The sequence below is a fragment of the Sorex fumeus genome, unplaced genomic scaffold, assembly GCF_029834395.1.
Source record: "Sorex fumeus unplaced genomic scaffold, SorFum_2.1 ptg000131l, whole genome shotgun sequence".
NCBI lineage: Eukaryota > Metazoa > Chordata > Mammalia > Eulipotyphla > Soricidae > Sorex > Sorex fumeus.
The window spans coordinates 22,742,420-22,765,877 of NW_026606188.1; the positions used below are offsets into that span (position 1 = coordinate 22,742,420).

Below are 23,458 nucleotides of genomic sequence, written 5' to 3' on the forward strand. Positions count from 1 at the left end.
ACAACATCAACCCAAGGGGCAGAGCAATACTGCAGGCTTTAGTTTGGATTTTTATTAACGGTTCAATTTTGAGCATACACAAAATCCTTTGGGTTCTGTTCCCTTTTGGAAAATGGTTTTCAGCAAGATGGTGTTCATGATTCTTTCCATTAACAGATATGAAATGTTATGTATGACCCCAACAGACATATTTCTAATATCCTTGTAACTATATTAACTCCCTCTACAAATGTATTAGAAATGGCTAGATATAAAATGTCATTATGATTTCAGCATATATATTTTTCCAAGACTTAAAAAATAGCTCATTCTCTCTAAATACATAGACAAATATTCAATTCTCTTTTATTTAAAAATCTAAATAAATTCGAGTCTTATAAATTTTTATTTTCTCCCCCTCCCCCAGTTTATATAGCCCCAACATCTCCCGCTACTCTAGAGTCTTCAGCATTCTAGAGTATTTATCTTTGTTTCAAGTCGCTTGTCATCCCGCTGATCATCAATTTTCTCAAGCAGGTACCAGTAACGTCTCCATTCATCCCTGTTGCGTGCTACTGTAGCCTAATGCCACCTGCTCCAGGAACATGAAGAGCCTCAAACTGTTTGTTCAGGGTTTTGATGAAGAAGTCTGACAATCTCATAGGTGGGCAGCCACACGTCCTTTTGATGTCCCATGGAATCCAGCTGGTAACAGCTCTAGCCTAGTGGTCATCTCTAAATTGCATTACATGTCTGGCCCATCTGATTTTCGACGTCTTGGCAAATGAGACAGCATCCCTGATATTTGATCATCAACAGAGGTCAGAACTCTGAATTCCTTCTCTCACTTGAGTGAAGCGTGATACTCCAAGCATAGTTCTTTTGATTTCTCTTTGGGATACCCGAATAGCATTCTCATCCTGTTTTCGTAGGGTCCAGGTCTCTGAGGCATATATGAGTGCAGGAAGAATGGTGGAATCGAAAAGATGTATACAGAACTGAAGGTTCTTGGTCCTCTTAACAACTTCTTCAATGTTCTTGAAGGTGTTCCACACCACTCTCTTCCTCCTGCACAGTTCTGGCATCAAGTTGTTCCTCATGTTGAGTTCTCAACCTAGGTATACACAGCTACTGCATTCGGAGATGTTCATTCCGTTGAGAACAAACGAAATATCAGGAACTAGTTCATTTTTCATGAATACTGTCTTGGTGAGATTCAGCTGCAGTCCGACCTTTCCACACTCACGGTTGAAGTTGGCCAGCATTTGTGTTGTTTGGCTAATGTTTGGTGTTATTAGAATGATGTCATCAGCAAAGTGGAAGTGGTGTCGTTGCCGACCGTCTATCTTCACTCCCATTCCTTCCCATTCCAGTTGTTGAATGTCGTTCTTGAGTGTGGTACTGAAGAGTTTCGGTGAAACGGTATCGACCTGCCGAACCCCTCTCTTTACTTCGATGATCACTTCCTTGTAGAATGGTGAGATTCTGGTGGTGAATCTATAATACAGCTCAAAGAGGATCCTGATGTACTTAGTTTGAACGCCCTGTTTGGATAGGGCTTTGATGACCGCTTCTGTCTCAACAGAACCAAAAGCCCTTCTTTAAATTAATGAACGTTAGACAGAGCAGCATCTTAAACTCCCGAGAAACCTCAATGAGCTTTGTCACCGTGTGGATATGGTCAATTATGCTGAATCCTTTTCGGAAACCGGCTTTCTTGCATGGTTGTACTTTGTCTAGTGTTCTGCCTATTCTGTTCAGGATGACTCGAGTGAACAACCTGTAGATGACAGAAAACAGGCAGATCGAGTGATAGTTGCCAATGTCATGGATGTCTCCCTTCTTGTACAGTAGAACGGTCCTGCTGGTTTTTCACTGGGACAGAACTTTGCATTCAGACAGGTAGCGTGTAAAGAGCAGAGCCAGTGTATTAACAAGTACTGATGGCAGATTGTTTAGGTGCTCAGGTCTGACCTTGTCTGGACCGGGTGCTGTATGCTTCTTTACCAATGAAATGGCATGTTAGGATTTAGGAAGGGAGAACATTGGGAACAACATATCCATCCTGTGCAATTTGGTATGTAGGCAGGTGGACGTGGCTATCAAAGAGATCCGAGTAGAAGTCGTGGATAATCTTCTCCACTGCCCTTTTGGAAGATGTGATAGATCCATCAGGATGTTGGAGGGCAGTCATCTTGGTCTTGTAGTTGGCGAAGGACAGGCAGGTGTTGCGAATACTTTTCCCAGCTTCTGCCTGATCCGCCAGCACTGCTGCTCTTCTCTCTTTGGGCCTTCCTTTATCACTTCTCTGCACTGCTGTGCAAGCTCGGATGTTAGCTTGTGATTGCCTGAGGCACGTGCTGAACCACATTGGTGAATGAGCTTGAGAGTTTTTGAAGACAGGCTTCTGTTTGTGGCTTTCCCACTCAGCATTCCTTGCACAGTCATGGAGGTGCTGAACCAGTAGATCGTATTTCTCGTCAATGTTTTTTAATGAAGGCATCTTCCCATGTTGCTGCAATAGTGCCAAAAGCTCCCAGTTGGTGGTTGTTCTGGGAGTTCTCTTCTTAAAGAGAAAATTTCTCTTCTTTTTATTTATCTTTAAAGTCTTTAATACTTTCTCTCTTTATATAATGGTAACATTACTTATTTTTGCTTGTTTGTTTTGGGACCACACCTGGCTGCTCCAGGGATACTCCTGGCTCTGCACACAGGAATTATGGCTGGTTGTGCTCAGGGGGCCATATGGGATGCCAGGGATCGAACCCAGGTGGACAGCATGCAAGGGAAGCACTGTACCCTCTAAACTATCTCTCTAGAACATGTAACGTCCACATTTACCTGTCCTATCACCACTATGGCTCATTTTTACAGAATAAACTACTGGCAATCTTCAAGCTGCCTCTCATTCTCTTGAATCCTTTCTAACCAGATCATTCCCCACTGTTCTCCTGAGGCTGTCAGCGCTGCTGGTCAAGCAGTCCTCTTGTTTTATCCCATGGTGAAATCTCAATCTATATTATCTGACCTAGCAGCACTGGCCAAAGCTTAGCAATCGTCCTTTGCAACAGTATTCTGAACTATGTAGAAAACTACACAAAACAAACGAAGTTTAGCAAGTCATAACAAAACTATCCATCCAGGTGAAGAAGAAAATACTGTGAAAAGCCCTGTCTGCGAACCTCTGACTATAAATCCACTGCCCATTCCTCCCTCAAAGATAAGCACCCTCTTGACAGATGTTATGATTTTCTTTCCTTGAAAATAAATGTTTCACCATCTAAATAGTGCATTTTCAAGCACCATAGCTTTATTTTACCTGTTTCCTAAGTTCATAGGAATGGAATTAGACCATGCATAACATTTTCTTTGGTATATGGGTAACTGTTTTGAAGTGTTTAAGATTCTGGAAACATGCTAAGCATGTAGAAGCATCTTGCTGTGCACTTGAAGTGCAACTGTCTTATGAGATTAAAGATTCTGTTTTATGTATTGTGGTAGACACGCAGATTTCTTCTGTTGTAAAGAGGCTGCTTAAATTTTCTCGCTATGTTCTATTGGATTTACAACACTTTAAAGATTGATTTGTAGTTCTTTACATTCTGGCTTCAACCATCCTAAGTTATTAACAGCTTCTAAAATGCACTAATGTCTTCCCCCAAAAAATAAAGGCAAGGAGAACTGAAAAGTTTAGTTACTTTAACGTGTGTTTCAACTGCTGATATGTTAAAAATATTTCCAAATGAAGTGATTCTACAAAGCGTAAAATATATTTTCCTTAAGTAGTGCTTTCTGCAAAACTGTGCACCAAAAATAGGCAGAGATGATGCAAAAATAGAATCTGGGGCTGTTTTCTCATACTGATTGAAACATAAAGTAACCAAAGCATGGACTAAAGTATGAAAAAAATTTATGATTTTTAAATAGTATTAGATTCAAAATAAACTGAATTTCTAATACAAATAATGGAATAACACAAGTAATTCTGGCATACAAACAAAAATTCAAAATAAACTGAGAAAAAAAGCCCAAATGAAGTGAGGGACAGTTCCATGGAGTTCAGGAAACATTTATCTGTTTGCAGTCCTTGTTTCTCTGCTGCTACCTGGTGATACAAAAATGATCTTGCTGGGAGCATGTAATAAGAAACAATATTCAGTTAGTTGACATCTCTCTCCTCCCTGTTTACCAATTTTAGATACACTACAGGAAACAAAAAAATTGTAGCAAAACAGACTATTTTCTCCTACTCTGTGATTTCCTTTTCATCATTTTTTTCTTTCAGAAACAATTCATTGTTTTTAAGGTTTTTTTTTTTTTAATGTAGGAGTACTGGAGCGATAGCACAGCGGGTAGGGCGTTCGCCTTACAAGCGGCCAACATGGCCGACCCGAGTTCGATTTCTCCGCCCCTCTCGGAGAGCCCGGCAAGCTACCGAGAGTATTCGATATGCCAGACACAGAAACAACAAAGTCTCCAATGGAGACGTTACTGGGCCCGCTCGAGCAAATCGACGATCAACGGGAGGGCCTTTTACTGCTATTTATTTAGCCACTGATTAGCTGATTGAATTGGGCATGAACTCCACCTTACTTTTTTTTCATAATTTTATTTATTTTTTTTCTTTTACTTATTTATTGAATCACTGTGGGGAAATTTACCAAGCTTTCAGGTTTAAGTCTTGATCATACAATGATCAAACACCTTTCTCTTCACCAGTACTCATTTTTCACCACCAAGAACCACAATATACCACCCCCACCCCCAATGCCTGTGAGGCAGATGATTTCTACTTAACTGTTCTCTACATTGATTACATTCATTATTTCAACAAAAGATGCACCATTATTGTTTAGAATTTCCCCCCCAACAATCAGAATTGCCGAAAAGGCATTGTGAAATACTTTGTTTTCTATAGCTGGTTATGAGAATCATATAATGTTGTGTGGCCGAAATAGTGGCCACATGATTTTGGATTTCTGCAAAGAGCCAGATAATTACGAGATTGGTTTCTGTGCGTCTGGTGTTATGGCTGTGCCAGAGAGCCACTCATGGGGGGTAACTCGTGACCTTGGTAGGGCATGAAGGACGAGCTGGTACCGCCCACTTTCCCATGATACTGCAGTGGCCCCATCACCGCCGGCTCATATCTGGCTTTCCTATAAGCTCTGAGGCGGTGGTCACCCTGCTGCTGGGGAGGGAAAAGGCGGAAGGGAGCAACACCCTTTCCCTCCTGGGGAGGCATGGCGCCATAGTTTAACGCTTGGTCCATTCACTTTTCTGCAGCAAGCTGCCAGGCTCTGGATTAAGTCCTTTTGCCTCAGGAGCCATGGCCGTGCAGGAGAGTCACTCATGTGGGGCAACTTGTGATTTCAGTAGGGTGTGATGGACAAGCCAGTACTGCCCCCCTTCCCATGAGACTGCAGTTGCCCTGTCACCACTGGCTCATACCTGGCTTTCCAATAAGCTCTGAGGCAGCGGCCACCTTGCTGCTGGGGGGTAAAAAGGCAGAAGGGAGCAACACCCTTTCCCTCCTGGGGAGGCATGGTGCCACAGTTTAACGTATGGGTCCATTTGCTTTTCTGCCACTAGCTGCCGGGATCTAGACTAAGTCCTTTTGCCTCTGGAGCCATGGCCGTGCTGGAGAGCTGCTTATGGGGGGCAACTCGTGACCTCGGTAGGGTGTGAAGGATGAGCTGGTACCGTCTCCCTTCCCATGAGACTGCAGTTGCCCCATCACTGCCAGCTCATACCTGGCTTTCCAATAAGCTCTGAGGTGGCGGCCACCTTGCTGCTGGTGGGGGGGGGGGGGGTGAGGAAGGCAGAAGGGAGCAGCAACACCCTTTCCCTCCTGGGGAGGCATGGTGCCGTAGTTTAACGCATGGTCCATTCACTTTTCTGCTGCAAGCTGCCGGGCTCTGGATTAAGTCCTTTTGCCTCTGGAGCCATGGCCGTGCTGGAGAGCAGCTTGTGGGGGGCAAGTCGTGACCTCGGTAGGGCGTGAAGGACGAGTCGGTACTGCCCACCTTCCCATGAGACTGCAGTTGCCCCGTCACGGCTGGCTCATACCTGGCTTTCCAATAAGCTCTGAGGTGGTGGCCACCTTGTATGTAGTCTGGATGCATTTCTGCCAAAAGCAGCTAGGTTTTGAAATTTTTGTTTCTAAGTTTCTGGGATCATGGCCGTTAATCAGCTTGATCAGGAGCCAGAGAAGCAGTTTGTAGGCGGTGATTTGTGGTCTCATTGGGATGGGGAGGAAAGGGCTAGTTCCACCCCCATCTGGTGAGATACCACGTGTCTTGTCACTGCAGGCCCAAACCTGACTGTCCAATAGCCTCTGGAGGATGGCGGTCACCAGGCCGCCAGGGGGAACAGGCCAAGGCACAAAACCTATTGCCACCTAGAGTGGCCCAGCACCAGTAACCTACTGCAGGAGCAGACGTATTTCTGACAAAAGCCTTTGGATTCCAAGATTCGTTTCTGAGTCTTTGAGATCATGGCCGTTAAGCAGTTCGATCAGGAACCAGAGAGGCCATGTCTCCAATTATATAGCTGAGCCGGAGGTGGTTTGTGGGTGTGTCTCCCACATAACTAACTTTTAGCCATTTACTTTCTTGGTAAAGTTTGCCCCAAGTTCTTGGGGTCTGGCCAAAGGCACAGCAGCAATTTTGGGGTATCTGAAAGTCTGACGGTGCCATCAGGCTGCTGATGCACTCACCTCATAGGTACAGACTGATCTGCTGGCGGCACCATACCCCCTGTTTCTACATTTTTAATGGCCTTTTTTGTGACAGGAGTTTTTCATTTTAATGTAGTAAAATGTATCAGTCCTTACCTTTATAGCTACCCCCCCCCCCCCCCGTTCCTGTTCTGGAAAGCTACAAAGCTATTCTCTTTTTCTTAGAGTATTATAGCTTCACTTTTCACACATACCACCTAAAATAGACTTTTTTTTCTTGCCTAATAGGAGGTAATGGATCAATTTCCTTTTTTTTTTAAATGGCTACTCAGTAAGATTCATTGAAAAGTCAACTATTTCCCTCTTTGATGAGTCACAGCACTTCAGTGATAGGAATATTATCGAGGCCTCTGGGAGAGCCCGGCTGGTCAGCACTGAGCTTCCTGTAACACTTCCCAGGCACAGGCCATTCTTGCACAATTGCTCAAGTGCTGCAGTATGGGACACAGTTCAGGAAATCCTCCACTCTAGCATCTTTTCTAATCAGATCTTTTCCAAATAAATTCGGAAATCAGGTTAGCACTGCTGCAATTTTTATGGTGTTAGATGCAATCTAATAATCAACTTGAAGAGAACTTGTATCTAGACCAGACTAACTTTGTTCCGTCAATATGTTTTAAAATTCCTTAATGCACTTCAATTTTACCATAGAGACTTTTTACATTTCTTTAGAAACTGACTATAGTATTTCAAGTATTTTTTACTATTATGAAAGTTCTTTTTTGTAAACTTTCATTTTCTAATTGTTAATGTATAAAACAATGGTTGGAATTCTTGTGGTTACTTTATTTGAATCTAATTTACCTACAACAAAATTCACTGACTTTAGCAGTACAATTTGATAGATTCTGGGAACCATCACCTCTAAAAAAGTTTGATTCTGCCTTTTCCTGTGCCCCATCTGTGGAGGTCAGGGGTCTGTCTTCACTATAGCTTTGCCTTTAATAGAATCTCCTAAGACTCACACAACAATTTGAATCTGATAATAGCTTCTTCCTTCCTCCCTTCTTCCCTTATTTCCTCCCTTCCTCCCTCCCTCCCTCCCTTCCGCCCTCCTTCTCTTCTTCCCTCCCTTCTTTCCTCTTCCTGTTTTGGGTTGACACCCAAAAGTGCTCAGGGCTAACTACTGACTCTGTGTGAGAGAACACTCCTGGAGGGGCTTGCAAGACTATATGTGGTACCAAGAACCAAATCAAGTTCTCTCTCTCTCTCTCTCTCTCTCTCTCTCTCTCTCTCTCTCTCAACTGGTTTCTTATAATTAGCATGAAACTTCTGATTTATCCATTTTTCACATTCAAATTTTACTGGAGATGTTACTGGTGCCCATTTGAACAAATCGATGAACAACGGGATGACAGTGATGACAGTGATTACTGTTGACAGGTATTCTATTAAATTCTATTAAATAGTATTTTATAAATTGTGCCTTCATCACTAATGGACAGTTGTTTATACTCAAATTTTAAATATAATAAATCAAACTTCCATAAATTTTGAGATCTTTGGGTAAACATATATCTTTTTTTTTTTCCCCTTTATTTTATTTTATTTTTTTTTTAAAGTTGTAGATTTACAATTTTTTGTGCTTTGGTTTCAATTATACAATGATCAGATACCCATCCCTCCACCAGTGCCCATTTTCCACCACCATGGATAATATCCCTCCCACCCCCATCCCCCCATCCCCCCGTCTCTGTGGCAGGGCAATCCCCTGTGTTCTCTCTCTCCTTTTGGGTGTTGTGGTCTGCAAAAGAGGCATTGAGTGGCAAACATGTTCAGTCCATAGTCTACTTTCGACATGCATCTCCCCTCCTGGGAGGATCCTCCAAACATCCTTTATTTGGTGCTCCCTTCTCTATCTGAATAGCCCTTTCCTCTAGGATACCCGGCTGGCCTCTAAGTTATGGAGTAATCCTCCTGGTGCTGATCTCAGCTATTCTTGGGTATTAATCTCATACTTTGTTACTTTATATCCCCCAGATGAATGCAATCTTTCTATGTCTATCCCTCTCTTTCTGACTCATTTCGCTTAGCATGATACTTTCCATATTGTACCACTTGTATGTAAATTTCATGACTTCATCTTTTCTAAGAGCTACATAGTACTCCATTGTGTAGATGTACCAAAGTTTCTTTAACCAGTCATCTGTTCTTGGGCATTCAGGTTTCTTCCAGTTTCTGGCTATTGTAAAGAGGGCTGCAATGAACAAACAAGTGCAGATGTCACTTCGACTATACATTTTTGCCTCTCTGGGATATATTCCCAGGAGTGGTATTGCTGGGTCAAATGGTTAAATGCTGGGTCAACTGGTTAAACTCCACAAGAAGAAAACATCCAACCCCATCCAAAAATGGGGCAATGAAATGAACAGAAACTTTCTCAAAGAAGAAATCCGAATGGCAAAAAAGCACATGAGAAAATGCTCTACATCATTAATCATCAGGGAGATGCAGATCAAAACCACAATGAGATACCATCTCACACCTCAGAGACTGGCCTACATTCAAAAGAACAAAAGCAACCGATGCTGGCGTGGATGTGGCGAGAAAGGGACACTCCTTCACTGTTGGTGGGAATGTCCACTGGTTCAGCCCTTCTGGAAAACAGTATGGACGATTCTCAAAAAATTAGAAATTGAGCTCCCATTTGATCCGGGTAAACATATATCTTAATCTATGTTATATCTAGAAGTAAAATCTATGGTTTCTATGTTAGTGCATGTTTGATTATATAAGAAAAAATCCCAAATTCGATATATTTTGCATTCCCACTAGTGATATACAACTTTACAGCTGATTCACATTAGTGTTTCCATGTGAATTTTGGAATTCCTTCCTAAAGTTTCTCAGTAAATTAGTTTTTCTAAATCCCAAGAAAAATCAGGTGATAAGGAAAATGAGGGTGGAAAAAAATGTAATTCTGGAAGAATTAAAGCTTGACAATTTGATGTGGAGATATAACTAGACTAATTTTGCAATCCATTGCTAGCAACTGAAAGTAATGTAGCAGATATTGTAAAGTATAAACAATGTTAAGTTGACATTTTCTGAGACCAGGACAGAAACATGTGGGAAAGCAGCTGTGACAGTCTGTCCAGTTCTATGTTGCAAGTGTGTTTCGGCCTTGTCTGCTAATGGTGGGGCTTTCTTGAAATAAAGTATCAGTAAGACTATATGATTTATAATTTATATAAATCCTGTAAGTGGTGTTCCCCCAAATTAACAAATTCTAGAAGCACAGTAAGTTCTCAAATTGGCATTTTTGACATGTGATTCTGTGTAACACAGTTAGAAAATCCTTTTTAGACCTCTGAATGCTATTCCGCAATATTCTCTGATGTTGCCCATATTTCCACTTCAGTGCTCTGTAAATACTTCAATAGAAGACATGCAAAGAGGAGTGAATGGAGGGGGACTCGACCACTTGGAATCAGACACTAGTCTAAATCAAAAGCAGAAGGAGGTGGGGAGGTGAGGGAGGGCCAGGAAGGAGGGTGAGAGAGACAAATCCACATAAATTACCACTGACTACTGTTCTAATTTGAAATTACTTTTTTTTCCTCCTTAAATTTTTATTAGTGAAACACCATGAGGTACAGTTATAGACCTACAAATTTTTGTGCTTGGGTTTCAGTTATGCAATTATCGAATACCCACTCCTCCACCAGTGTCCTTTCTCCACCACCACCAGTCCCAGTATCCCTCCCACCTCCCATGCCCCATCCCACTCTACCTCTGTGGCAGGGCATTCCCTTTAGTTATCTCATTTTGAGTGCTGTGGTTTGCAAAAGAGACATTGAGTGACAATCATGTTCGGTGTATAGTCTACTAATTTGAAATTACTTTTTGACATGCTTCATTTGATGAGTTTGATTTTCAACTCATGCAAAACGAGTTTGCTTTCTTATGTCAGGAATATTTGTGACCAAAGATCCAACACAATTGATGTTATACATAGAAGTTCATTTGCATAATGAAAAATTCAAATATAAAATGTGTGTGGTTAGTCTTTTTTCAATTTTTAAATGGTCTTTAATATTTGTTTTTATACAAATTGCCCCTTCTTTTAAGATGTTCTGCTCTCAAATGCCTACATAAAATTGATATTACTTAAAAGTATTGTAAAATCATGTTATAGCTCATAATAATCTAAAATATTTTATTTTACGTTCTCATTTTTTTCTCTTTAAGTGCTTGGTGTTCGGGAGAATACAACCACAGCTGGTATTTGTAATCAACACTACCACTAAAATGACCAGTGCAACAGCTATCCTGGTTCCCAAGGGGTCTGGATTCAGAGGCACCAAGCTATACTGTGATGAAGCAGTGATGTCATTTCTTGTCATTATCTATAAGCATCCATATTTGCTGGAAAGAATTTGACTCTGTGATCAAGCCCAAAATGATAACACAATTTTATTATGTCCTCTTTTATTTCCTGAAGTACCATTTTGTAGTTTTTTTGTACAGGTCCTTTACTTCCTTAGTTAAGCTGATTCCTAGGTACTTGATTTTCTGGAGCACAATTGTGAACAGGATTGTTTTTTCATGTCGCTTTCTTCTCTCTCACTGTTTGCGTATAGGAAAGCCATGGACTTTTGGGTACTGATTTTATAGCCTGCAACTTTTCTATACAAGTCTATTGTTTCTAGGAGTTTCTTGATGGAGGTTATAGGGTTCTCTAAGTATAGTATCATATCATCTGCGAATAGTGAGAGCTTGATTTCTTCCTTTCCTACCTGAATGCCCTTAATATCTTTTTCTTGCCTAATCGCTATTGCAAGTACCTCCAGTACTATATTGAACAGCAGTGGAGATAGTGGGCATCCTTGTCTTGTCTCTGATCTTAGAGGGAAGGCTCTCAGTTTTTCCCCATTGAGGATGATGCTTGCTGTAGGCTTGTGGTAGATGGCTTTAACTATGTTGAGGAAAGTCCCCTCTATACCCATTTTGGCTAGGTTTTCATCATAAACGGGCCCTGGATCTTGTCAAATGCTTTCTCTGCATACACTGATATGATCATATGCTTTTTATCTTTCCTTTTGTTGATATGATGGATTATGTTGATTGATTTCCTAACGGTAAACCATCCTTGCATCCCTGGATGAATCCTACTTGGTCATAGTGTATGATCTTTTTGATGAGTAGTTGGATTCTAAGAGGACATGAGAAAATGGAAAGATATCTCTGATCATGAACAGGGAGAGTTAACATTGTCAAAATGGCAATACTTCCCAAAGCATTGTACAAATTCAATGCTTTGCCTATAAGGATACCCATGACATTCTCCAAAGAAATGGAGCAAACACTCCTGAAATTCATATGGAACAATAAGCCCCCACGAATAGCTAAAGCAATTCTTGGGAAAAAGAAAATGGGAGGAATCAACTTCCGTAACTTCAAACTCTATTACAAAGCAGTAATAATAAAAACAGCATGGTACTGGAACAAAGGCAGAGCTGCAGACCAATGGAATGGGTTGAATACACTGACATCTCCCCTCAGTCATATGATCATCTAATCTTTGATAAAGGTGCAAGAAATGTGAAGTGGAGTAAGGGAAGCCTCTTTGTCAAGATGTGTTGGCAAAACTGGACGGCTACATGCAAAAAAATGGGCTCAGAACTCTGCCTAACACCATGTACAAAAGTAAGATCAAAATGGATTAAAGACCTCAACATCAGACCGGAATCCATAAGGTACACTGAAGACAAAGTTGGCAAAAAGTTGGCAAAATCCTCCACAACATTGAAGCTAATGGTATCTTCAAAGATGTCATGCCACTGGCCGAGCAAGTGAAAATAGAGATAGATAAATGGGACTATCTTAAACTACGAAGCTTCTGCACCTCCAAAGAAACAGTGACCAAAATACAAAGATAGTCTACAGAATGGGAAAGGATACTTGCCGAATAAACATCTGACAAGGGGTTGATGTCAAGGATATATAAATTACTGGTTGAACTCCACGAGAAGAAAACATGCAACCCCATAAAAAATGGGGCAGTAAAATGAACAGAAACTTTCTCAAAGAAGAAATCTGAATGGCAAAAAAGCACATGAGAAAATGCTCTACATCATTAATCAGGGAGATGCAGATCAAAACCACAATGAGATACCATCTCACACCTCAGAGACTGGCCCACATCCAAAAGAACAAAAGCAACCAATGCTGGTGCAGATGTGGTGGGAAAGGGACACTCCTTCACTGTTGGTGGGAATGCCGACTGGTTCAGCCCTTTTGAAAAATAGTATGGATGATTCTAAAAAAATTAGAAATTGAGCTCCCATTTGACCCAGCAATACCACTACTTGGAATATATCCCAGAGAGGCAAAAATGTATAGTCGAAGTGACATCTGCACTTGTTTGTTCATTGCAGCACTCATTACAATAGCCAGAATCTGGAAAAAACCTGAGTGCCCCAGAACAGATGAATGGTTAAAGAAACTTTGGTACATCTACACAAAGGAGTACTATGTAGCTGTTAGAAAAGATGAAGTCATGAAATTTACATACGAGTGGTACTACATGGAAAGTATCATGCTAAGCGAAATGAGTCAGAAAGAGAGGAACAGACATAAAAAGATTGCATTCATCTGGGTGACATAAAGTAACAAAATAGGAGATTAATACCCAAGAATAGCCGAGATCAGTACCAGGAGGATAACTCCATGGCTTAGAGGCTAGCCGGGCATTCTAGGGGAAAGGACAGCTCAGATAGAGAAGGGAGCACCAAATAAAGGGTGTCTGGAGGATCCTCTCAGGATGGGAGATGCATTTCGAAAGTAGACTATGGACCAAACATGATTGCCACTCAATGCCTCTTTTGCAGACCACAACACTCAAAAGGAGAGAGAAAACAACAGGGAATGCCCTGCCACAGAGGCAGGGTGGGATGGGGGGGAATGGGTGTTGGAGGGATACTAGGATCCTTGGTGGTGGAAAATGGGCTCTGGTGGAGGGATGGGTATTTGATCATTGTATAATCGAAACCCAAGCACAAAAATTTGTAAGTCTACAACTGTACCTCATGGTGTTTCACTATTAAAAAATAAAATAAAAAAAGAAGAAGAATTTCTGACACACACACACACACACACACACACACAAAGATAACATGATTGATTACCTGCTGAAATCCTCTGGGGGGAACCTCTGGGGTACCCACAGAGTACCCATCAGGATACTTGTGAGAAGTCAGCTGGAGATCTGGCGGACTGCATATAAGGGTGTCTGTTCATTTCTCTTAAGTTCTGTCAGTCTGTTATTGCTTACAGTGCAAGTCTGCACTACAAGAAGAAACAAATTCCTAATGTTTTTGTCAGAAAAGTTCTCTCTCTCTCTCTCTTAACAGGGTTGGGCTACATCTGCCTATACACAGGGATTTTATTCCTCATTCTGTGCTCAGGGATCCTCTTGGTGCTGCTTAGAGAACTACACGGTGGTGGGGACTAAATTCAGGTTGGTCTAGTGCAAAGCAAGCACCTTAATGCTGGCCTCATTCTCCCTAGCCTTTTTCTCTTTATGTTTGAGAATATGTCTGCTACACATAAAAATCTAGGTTGGCATTTTTTTCTGCTAGCATATTAACTATGCAGCTTGATTTCTAGCTTTTTCTTAATCTATTTTTTCTGATAATTCAGCACTCTGTTTTCATGAATATGTGATATCTTTTTCCCCTGACATTTATTACTAGTTTTAAGAAATGAGGTTTATTACTATTTTTTTATTATTATTATATTATTAGTTGGTGTTGTTTTCTTTTTTGCTTCTTTAGGTGATGTTTGTGAGCATCTTATATCTGTGAATTTACACTTTGTGGCAAATTTAGAAACATTTTAGCCACATCTTCAGTATATTTTCTGATTCCTTTATTCTGACATGATAATGAGCATCAACAGGTTATAGTCCTTTGTGCCTCCTCTTCAATACCTGACATTTTAGGGCTGTTACTTACATTTACTAATTTGAGCTATTCACAGTAAGAGTATCGACCTACTACAAATTAGTCCTTTTTCGTAGTAGAGTATGTATTGCTTTAATTTCTTAAAAAGAAGTTTACCTTTTCAGTCTTTTTCTCCTCATTTCCAGACTGATTAGTTTTATATGGTGATGTCTTCAAGTTAACCATTCTTTTCTTCTAGATCTATCTAGATCAATATTAATAATATTATCCATTGATTTATTTAATTAATAATATAATAATATTGTTAATACTAAACTAAGCCCAGGCAGTGGATTTTTCAAGTTCTATTTAGTTTCTGGACATTCTAAATATTATGTTATTTTAAGTTTCTAGACTCTGGTGTTCTCCTTTCATTGCTAAGTTCTCCATCCCATCCATAGTTTCTTTCTTTTATGCTAACAAGTTATCTTAAATGCATATTTTCTCGATCACTTTGGGACTTGTTTAATTAAGCTTTGCTAAAGCATGCCGCAAGGAACTTACTTATTTAATGACCACTGTGTCCTATAATAATGCATGAGCCTTTGGGATCCCTTCACTTAGGTTGGTTAGAACTCAAATTTCTTTCAGTCCTGGGTAAGCTCTGGGAATTGTTAACCTTAACGTTCTCTAGTGAGTTCTTTTCCCAATCTTGTGTCTCATTCAATTCTCAGTTTAACTGAACACTAAAGCAATAGCCTGAAGAGGACACATGCAGATTATTTAAACTTCCTTTCCTCCTAGCTCTCTCCTGATATGCAATCCTGTCTCCCAGACATCTAGGACTTCACTCGAACTAAATTTTTCCCAACTTAATCTACTCCATTCCACCTGGTCCATCAAATATCCCCAAGCAGAAAGTTGAGGAAATCACAGAATACTTTGTGTGTGTGTGTGTGTGTGTGTGTGTGTGTGTGTGTGTGTGTTTGGGGGGCGGGGGTAGGGGTGGGGGTGAAAAGGAGGGTCTTCTTACTCTGCTTCTCTCAGGAATCACTCATGTAACAAAAGATATCTCTCTCAGACTTTGTCAGTGGACAACGTTTCAAGATGGCTTGGAGAAAAATGTTTTTCTATTCTGTCTCTATAATTTTTAAGCATTCACATACTTTCTGGTACAATTAGGTAGCCCAAGCTCATCTAGTTTCTTTGCTCCTTTTCTGAAATAAAATTCAATATGTCTGGAGAGCAGAGAGATAGCTCAGGGGACTATAGTGCATGCCTCACTGATCCCTTGCATCACATGCCCCACCTCCACCAAGAACCACCGGGCCCAAGCATCAAACCATCAGACCTGCACAGCAGGGTTGGGTATCACCACGAAGTGGCTCCTGAGTAGCAAGAACTGGAGGGTGGGGGATTCTGGGGAGAGGCAGGGAGAGAAAAGGAGAGATTTATGGTATCTAATGACTAGCCTTTTAAAATCCTAACAAGATCTCTTAGAGTACAAATTTGAAATGTTTTAGCTTGCCTAAGGACCTGGAAGCACTGGTACATAAATATCAATAAGCACCTCAAATGGTCACATCTGGTATATCAATATCATTTATAATTAAATAATATTATTATTTATCAATAAGCACCTCAAATGGTCACATCTGGTATCTCAATATTATTTATAATTAAATAATATTATTATTTATCAATAAACATCTCAAATGGTCACATCTGGTATCTCAATATTATTTATTAAAGAAGGTGATAGTGTCGACGGGATTGGTGTTGGTATACTGAGTGCCTGTGCCAAATCATCAGATCTTTTTAGGGAGAAATATCTTTTTTAAAAGATCTTTTTAGGGAGAAAGATTATTTTAATTGTTTTTTCCTTCTCTCCTTCTCTTCCTCTTCTCTCTGAGCCTCACAGAGAAATTAACCTGCCTAATGTTCGGGTACATGATGGGTCCCTGTAACTGAAATCTCCAGATTTCTTGGAGCTGGGAGGGCTACATCCCCCACCTCCCTGTATTTCTGGAAGCTCTGGCAGTTATGTCCACAACCCAAAACCACTGCCCAGTTAAAAATTTAACTCCAGCTGTACCTCCTAGTTAAAGATTCTAGATTTCCTGAAGCATATGATGCATTTGCGGCTGAATGCTATCTCCAAACTCTACAGCAGTGATAATCCATTAGTAGCACACCAGATTGGATGGGATATAACATAGAAGTCAACCAATCTTGACTAACAAACACATTAACACAAAAGGCTTAACCTGTAACAACATTTTAGTAATCTCTCAGATAAGAACTTAGTGTCCATGGTGAGATACAATAATCTACACTAATTTTCTTCTAAGGAATTTTTTTTATCATTCTGTTATCAATTTTATTGGTAACAAACAATACAAAATAAATTATTGTGGGTCTGCTTTGGGGGCAGGCATGAGGGATGGTTGGGAAAATTGGAGACAAGAGTGGAGGGCAGGTGATTGTGGAGGTGTGATTGGTGTTGGTATATTAAATGCCTATAAATCATCATGAACAACTTTGTAAACCAGTGTTTAAATAAAGTGTAGGGGAATTTTTTTTTACAACAAGTCTCACAATGGAGACGTTACTGGTGCCCACCAAGCAAATCGATGAACAACAGGAGGACAGTGCTACAGTGCTACATATGTAGGCGTTGCCTATTTCATGTAAACTCTGACAGGAATTTTTAAGTTTTATTAATTATTAATGACAGGTAAGACATGATCTTTGCCATAATGAAATCCAAGTACAAGATAAAATTTAATGCAATATATTTTAGATTTCAGAGTTGAAAACTTTATTATGTAAATGAGAATAGGCATTTTTATTATATTGTATTAAATGGTTTTAATTTCCTTATTTACATAGGTAAAAATCATATAGTAATGATAAATACTTTTACTGATTTATTTTCTAAAATAGAATTATTTGCTATTTTCTTAACTTTGCTGGAGTAAGCAATATTAAGTATATGTTATATGCTTAAGGGGAATAGGTTTGGGTTGGGAGGGAAACTGGGGACATTGGTGGAGGGAAGGTCAAACTGGTGGTGTTGGAACACTAAATGTCTGAGACAACAGTATTATGAACAACTCTGTAAGTCACAGTGTTTAAATAAAAATAAGTTTTTTTTAAAAAAAGAGAAGAAAATATGAGTCAAAGGTTTCCTATCCATCAAAACAATTTTTAAAACACAAAGAACATTGCTTGGATAAGTCTATGAACTTTACCTAGGAAATCAAGTAAAGAACAATCATTATATAATCACAATTGTTGAAGAAATAACATAAGGATTGATACATTGTTAGGGGGTATAGTGCCGCCAACAGGTTATACCTGTACCGCTGGAGCAAGTGCATCAGCAGCCTGATGGTATCTTCAGGCTTCCTGATATCCCCAAATTCCACACTGTACCTCTGGACTGCCCCCAGCAACCCAGGACCAAGCTTACTGAGAAATTAAATAGACAAAAGTTAGGTATATAGGAGCCATGCCCACAACCACTTTTGGCTCAGCTATACAAACTCACTGGTTGGCCTTGCTTCAGAGACCCACAAATAAATCTCAAAAGAGATCAAAAGCTACTGTTAGTCTCAGACCTGGGCAAGGATGAATAGACTAGAGTAAATTGGAGCGGGTGGGCCAGCCTAGTGCCCACTCAAGCAGAAACGCTCTCCACAGCCGCTTGCTTCCACAATCCAAAATCGCTGTCATGCCCCTGGTTGGACTCTACCATCTGGGGAGATATATTTAGAAGATGAAATCTGCTGAAAATTCAGGTATGTGGATTTTGCAACTGAAATCTCCAGGCTTTCTCAGGGTTCCACCTCCCTGTACTTCCAGAAGACTTGGTAGTCATGTTCACACCCCAAAGCTGCCACCAGTTAAAAAAAGCTACTTCAGCCTTACCTTCCTGATAAAAATACTAATGCCTTGAACAAACAGGATGAACTCTTAGTACCTGTATCGCAAACCATAATGACAAAACGAGAGAGAGAGAGAGAGAGAGAGAAGAAAGGTGGGGAGGGTGGAGGAGGTGGGGGGTGTTGGGGGATGATGGGAAGGAAACGGGGGACATTGGTGGTGGGAAATTATACTGGTGGAGAGATGTGTATTGGATGATTGTATGATTGAAATCCAATCACCAACAGCTTTGTAATAGTCTATCTTATGGATATTTGATTTAAAAAATTTTTAAAAGAAAGAGATACATTATTTTTATCCATAAAAAAAGAGTGAATAAAGTATGGTTTTAAAGGGAAGTTTGCTTAACCATACAGATACAGTTTAACAATCAAGAAACAGTGAGAATGAGGGAAGCCTATGCTAAGAATAAGGCTGGTGATTTCATTTTATTTGTTGGGAGTAAAATGACATTACTTCAAGACAAATGAAAGGAAAGAAAGAATAAATGGAAATAATTTTAATATTGTTTACAGTAGGGATGAAAACAAAAGGACATTATAATATAATGCCATAAAGGAGGACATTAGAATGAACATGAAATCTTTCCTAGAAAGAGAGTAAATAAAAGAGTCACTGTGAAAGATTTCACATAAAAAGACAATGTGAGTAAAATGAAAACATGGCAATATCTAAAGGAAAGAAGCTGATTCTTTCAACAGAAATAAAGAAAACTGCAAGGTGGTTGTTAAATAATGGCCAGCACTATTTCTAAAGCAAGAAACTTAGAGAGATTTAGAAAGATAAAGAGAACAAAAAGACACAAAAATTTATCAGGCAAAAGCAAGGAAAAGAAGGCAAGTGTTGCAATGATGAAATCTAAAAAAGTATTTATGGAAGGAATACACAGATAAAGAGTCAGATTTAAAAACAAAAACTGGGTCTGGAGAGATAAGACAGCAGGTAGGGTCTTATACACAGCCAGCCTGCGTTTGATCCCCAGCACCCACTGTGGTCCCCAAATCCCACCAGGAGTAAACCCTGAGTGCAGAGCTAGGAATAAGCCTTGAGCACTGCTAGGTGGTGGCCCAAAATGATCACGATCATGATCATCCTGTTGTTTGTCGATTGCCTCGAGCAGGCACCAGTAACGTCTCCTTCTTCCTAGCCCTGAGATTTTAAAAGAGCCACATTAAATGCTCTTTCAGGGCTAGGAGAATGAGACCTATCATTGTCACTGGTATTTGGCATATTGAGTATGACACGGGAAGTTTGCCAGACTCTGCCGTGCGGACAGGATACTTTCGGTAGCCTGCTGGGTTCTCCCGTGGCCCAAAACAAAAGAATAAAAATAAAAGATACTTTATACCTGTTGAGAAGTCAAGTCTTGCCAATGGGAGTGTCTGAGGAAAATACGATAGATGGACAGGGATCAGATATGGCCCTTGGCAGAGAAAAGATGAGGCAGCGATGCAGGAGGCACTGGAGTGTCTGGAAGGAACCAACTCTGCCCCAGCACCAGCACCACTAGGTCAGTACTTCACATCCATGCTCTCATTTTAATGCCAATAATAAGGACATAAACTGAATCTTGTTCATCTCACTTCCTCTGTGGAGATTCTGAAGTCAAGATTAACTTGCCCACATGAAAGCAACTAGTAAGATGCTAGAAACATGATGCTGAAATCGTTTGTTACCTAACCTTTTATGTCTCCAGAATGCTATCTGTTGTTTCAAAGCAGTAGAGCTCAGGGGGTACAATGCATGCCTTTCACGTGGCCAGCCCTGGTTCGACTGTCCACACCACATCATCTCCTGATTACTGCATCTCCTGATACAGCTCTGGAGCTCTCTAGGCAATTCTGGGTGACTGGGGTGATCCTTGACAGCATGAATCCACAGACCCTACCACTGATCTACTGGATTGGTGCCAGGTCTTCTGGGCACTACTCAGGAGCCTCTGCTCCCAGCCCCCAAAAGTAAGTAGTTCATGCAAGAGGGTGAGGTTAATGTGCTGAGACAGCTATTTAAGAAAGTATCTAACTTCTTTTGCAAACCATAGCACCCAAAAGGAGAGAGAGAACAAAAGAGAATGCCCTGCCACAGAGGCAGGATGGGATGGGGAGATGGGGGTGGGAGGGATACTGGGGTCAGTTGTGGTGGAGAATGGGCACTGGTGGAGAGATGGGTACTCGATTATTGTATAACTGAATCCCAAGCACAACAATTTGTAAGTCTACAACTGTACCTCATGGTGTTTCACTAATAAAAATTAAAAAAAATAAAAAATAAAAAACAGAAAGAAAACATTTGAAATATGGTGGTGGGAAGAAGTTATGTAGGTGGGACTGGTGTTGGAAGAGTAAATGTAACAAATTAGTGTGAACAACTTTATAAAAATAAAGTAAAATTTATAAAAAGCTACCTAGAACGTCTTAGTGAGAAATGGAACAGTAGATATCAGGAAAAAAAGTCAAGAATTACAGATCTATCTTAAAAGCCAGTATCTAGAGTTACAAATATATAAAAAAGGAAAACAAACCATAACGTTCTCTGCATTTGATTGTTTGTTCCCTGGACCTCCACTGATGGAACCAACACTTAAAACACATAACTTCAGGCTATATGTTTTTAAAATTAAATTGAAAAAAGTTATCAGGAGTTGGAAAAAGAGTATAGCAGGTAAAGCATTGGCTTGCCTCTGGCTGACTCAGGCCCCATTCCCAGCACCCCATGTGTTGTTTCCCCAAGCCCTGCCATGAGGGATTCCTGAGCAATAGAGCCAGGAGTAAGCGTTGAACACCACCGCGTGGGGCCCAAACACAAAATAAATAAAACTCACTACAACAACAATCAGGTCTCTAGTAACACTATTAATATTGGAATATATAGAAAGAAAAACATTTAGACAAAAATTCAAAACGGAGGGGGCTGGAGAGATAGTACAGTGGGTAAGGTGCTTGCCCTACATGTGGCCAACCCAGGTTTGATCCCAAGCACCACCAGGGGTGATTTCTGAGTGCAGAGCAGGAATCACCCCTGAGCAATGCCGGTGTAGCCCAAATACCCCCTCCAAAAAAAAAAAGAATCAAAATGGATTGTAATAGAGAAGGCAGAGAAAGCACTGTATGCTTCTTACCTGTAAAACAGGAACATATTTAAAAATTTACTATTGTCTTAAATAATTAATACAATTGCTTTTTTAATCTCAGGGAACAAAAATATACAATGGTAAAAAGGAAGTTTCTTCAATAAACAGTGCTGGGAAAACTGCAGAGTCAGGGGAATAAGAAAGAAATTTACCATACCAGACAATATATCATCACACAATATATCATCAATGTCAAGAGAGGGGTTCCGCAGGGTGATACTATTTCACCAAAACTTTTCAGTGCCACCCTTGAGAACGTCATGCGATGACTGGAATAGGAAGGAATGGGAGTGAAGATAGATGGTCGGCAACTACACCACCTCCACTTCACTGATGACATCGTTCTAATAACTCCAAACATTAGCCAAGCAGCACAAATGCTGGCCGACTTCGACCATGAGTGTGAAAAGGTTGGACTGCAGCTAAATTTCATGAAGACAGTGTTTATGAGCAATGGACTCGTTCCGATGTTCCATTCACTCTCAATGGAACAGACATCTCCAAATGCTGCAGTTCTGTGTACCTAGGTCAAGAACTCAACATGACGAATGACCTGGCACCTGAGTTGTGCAGAAGGAAGATTAGAACGTCTTCAAGAGCATCGAAGAAACAGCTAAGAGGACAAAGAACCTCCAGCTCCGGGAACATCTCTTCAACTCAACCTTTCTTCCTGCATTAACATAAGCCTCAGAGACCTGGGCCCTACAAAAACAGGATGAGAATGCTATTTGGGTCTCCCAAAGAAGAATCAAAAGAGCTATGCTTGGCGTATCATACTTCACTCAAGTTAGAGAAAGAAATTTTCTACTTCTAAAAACAAAGGTCACAGTCCTACCGTTGTTCACAGATTTGCTTGAGCAGGCCCAGTAACGTCTCCATAATGAGACTTGTTGTTACTGTGTTTGGCATATCGAATACATCACAGGGAGCTTGCCAGGCTCTGCCGTGCAGGCGAGATACTCTCAGTAGCTTGCTGGGCTCTCCGAGTGGGGCGGAGGAATCGAACTTGGGTCGCCCATGTTCCCCGCTTGTAAGGCAAATGCCCTACCGCTGTGCTATCGCTCCAGCCAAAACCCCTGAAAAATTCTCTGAAAATTTTTCTCCTTATACAATATTTGCTTGACTCTAGTTGCCAATTACATAACTCATAAGTTACCCTACTGAATTATTTCCAGGTGATCAATGAAACAGTAACAACAGAGAGACACTCTCCATCTCATACTTACATGGAATGGTTCTCAAGTAAAGATTGTCTCTGATCACCTGCTGCAGTTTGTGGTCAATTGAGCCTTTCTGAAACTGAAGACTCAGGTAATGTCGCAAGTCTTTATTGATGACTTTTCCTACAAAAAATGAAAAGCAGAAGATAATTATTAGATTGTCAGTTAAATACACATGTGTGATTATACCTCTTCAAACTATTTAGCTATCAAGGGCGTAAAAAAATTAGACTATCTTACTGAAACAAGATAATATCAAATTATCACAGGCAGTATAATTAAACACGATATTTTACTGTATAATCATCACCACCACATAATTGTCACACCCTGCTTTTAAGTAATACTGGCACATTTTTTTTAAACTTCACATAATGATCACACTACAATTTTTGTGGAAATAAAAAAGAAAAAGAAAAGGAAAGAAGATTGGCATAAAACCTGCAACAGGAACCAGAGAGACAGTACAGGGGTTCAATTCCTGGCACTGCATATGGCCCCCTAGGTAATGTCAGGAGTGGTTCCTAAGCATAAAGCCAAAAGTAAACTCCAAGCA

The 23,458-nt window shown here is 40.4% G+C and overlaps 1 protein-coding gene across 4 annotated transcripts in view; it reads right to left on the reverse strand.

Annotated features, from left to right (window-relative positions):
* MAGI3 (membrane associated guanylate kinase, WW and PDZ domain containing 3) overlaps positions 1-23,458 on the reverse strand; it is a 312,781-nt gene that overhangs the window by 113,064 nt on the left and 176,259 nt on the right. For all 4 annotated transcript variants that reach the window (XM_056139117.1, XM_056139116.1, XM_056139119.1 and 1 more), the window contains exon 2: positions 22,909-23,025. In XM_056139117.1, the coding sequence (XP_055995092.1) occupies positions 22,909-23,025 (117 nt within the window). The remainder of the gene's footprint in view (positions 1-22,908; positions 23,026-23,458) is intronic.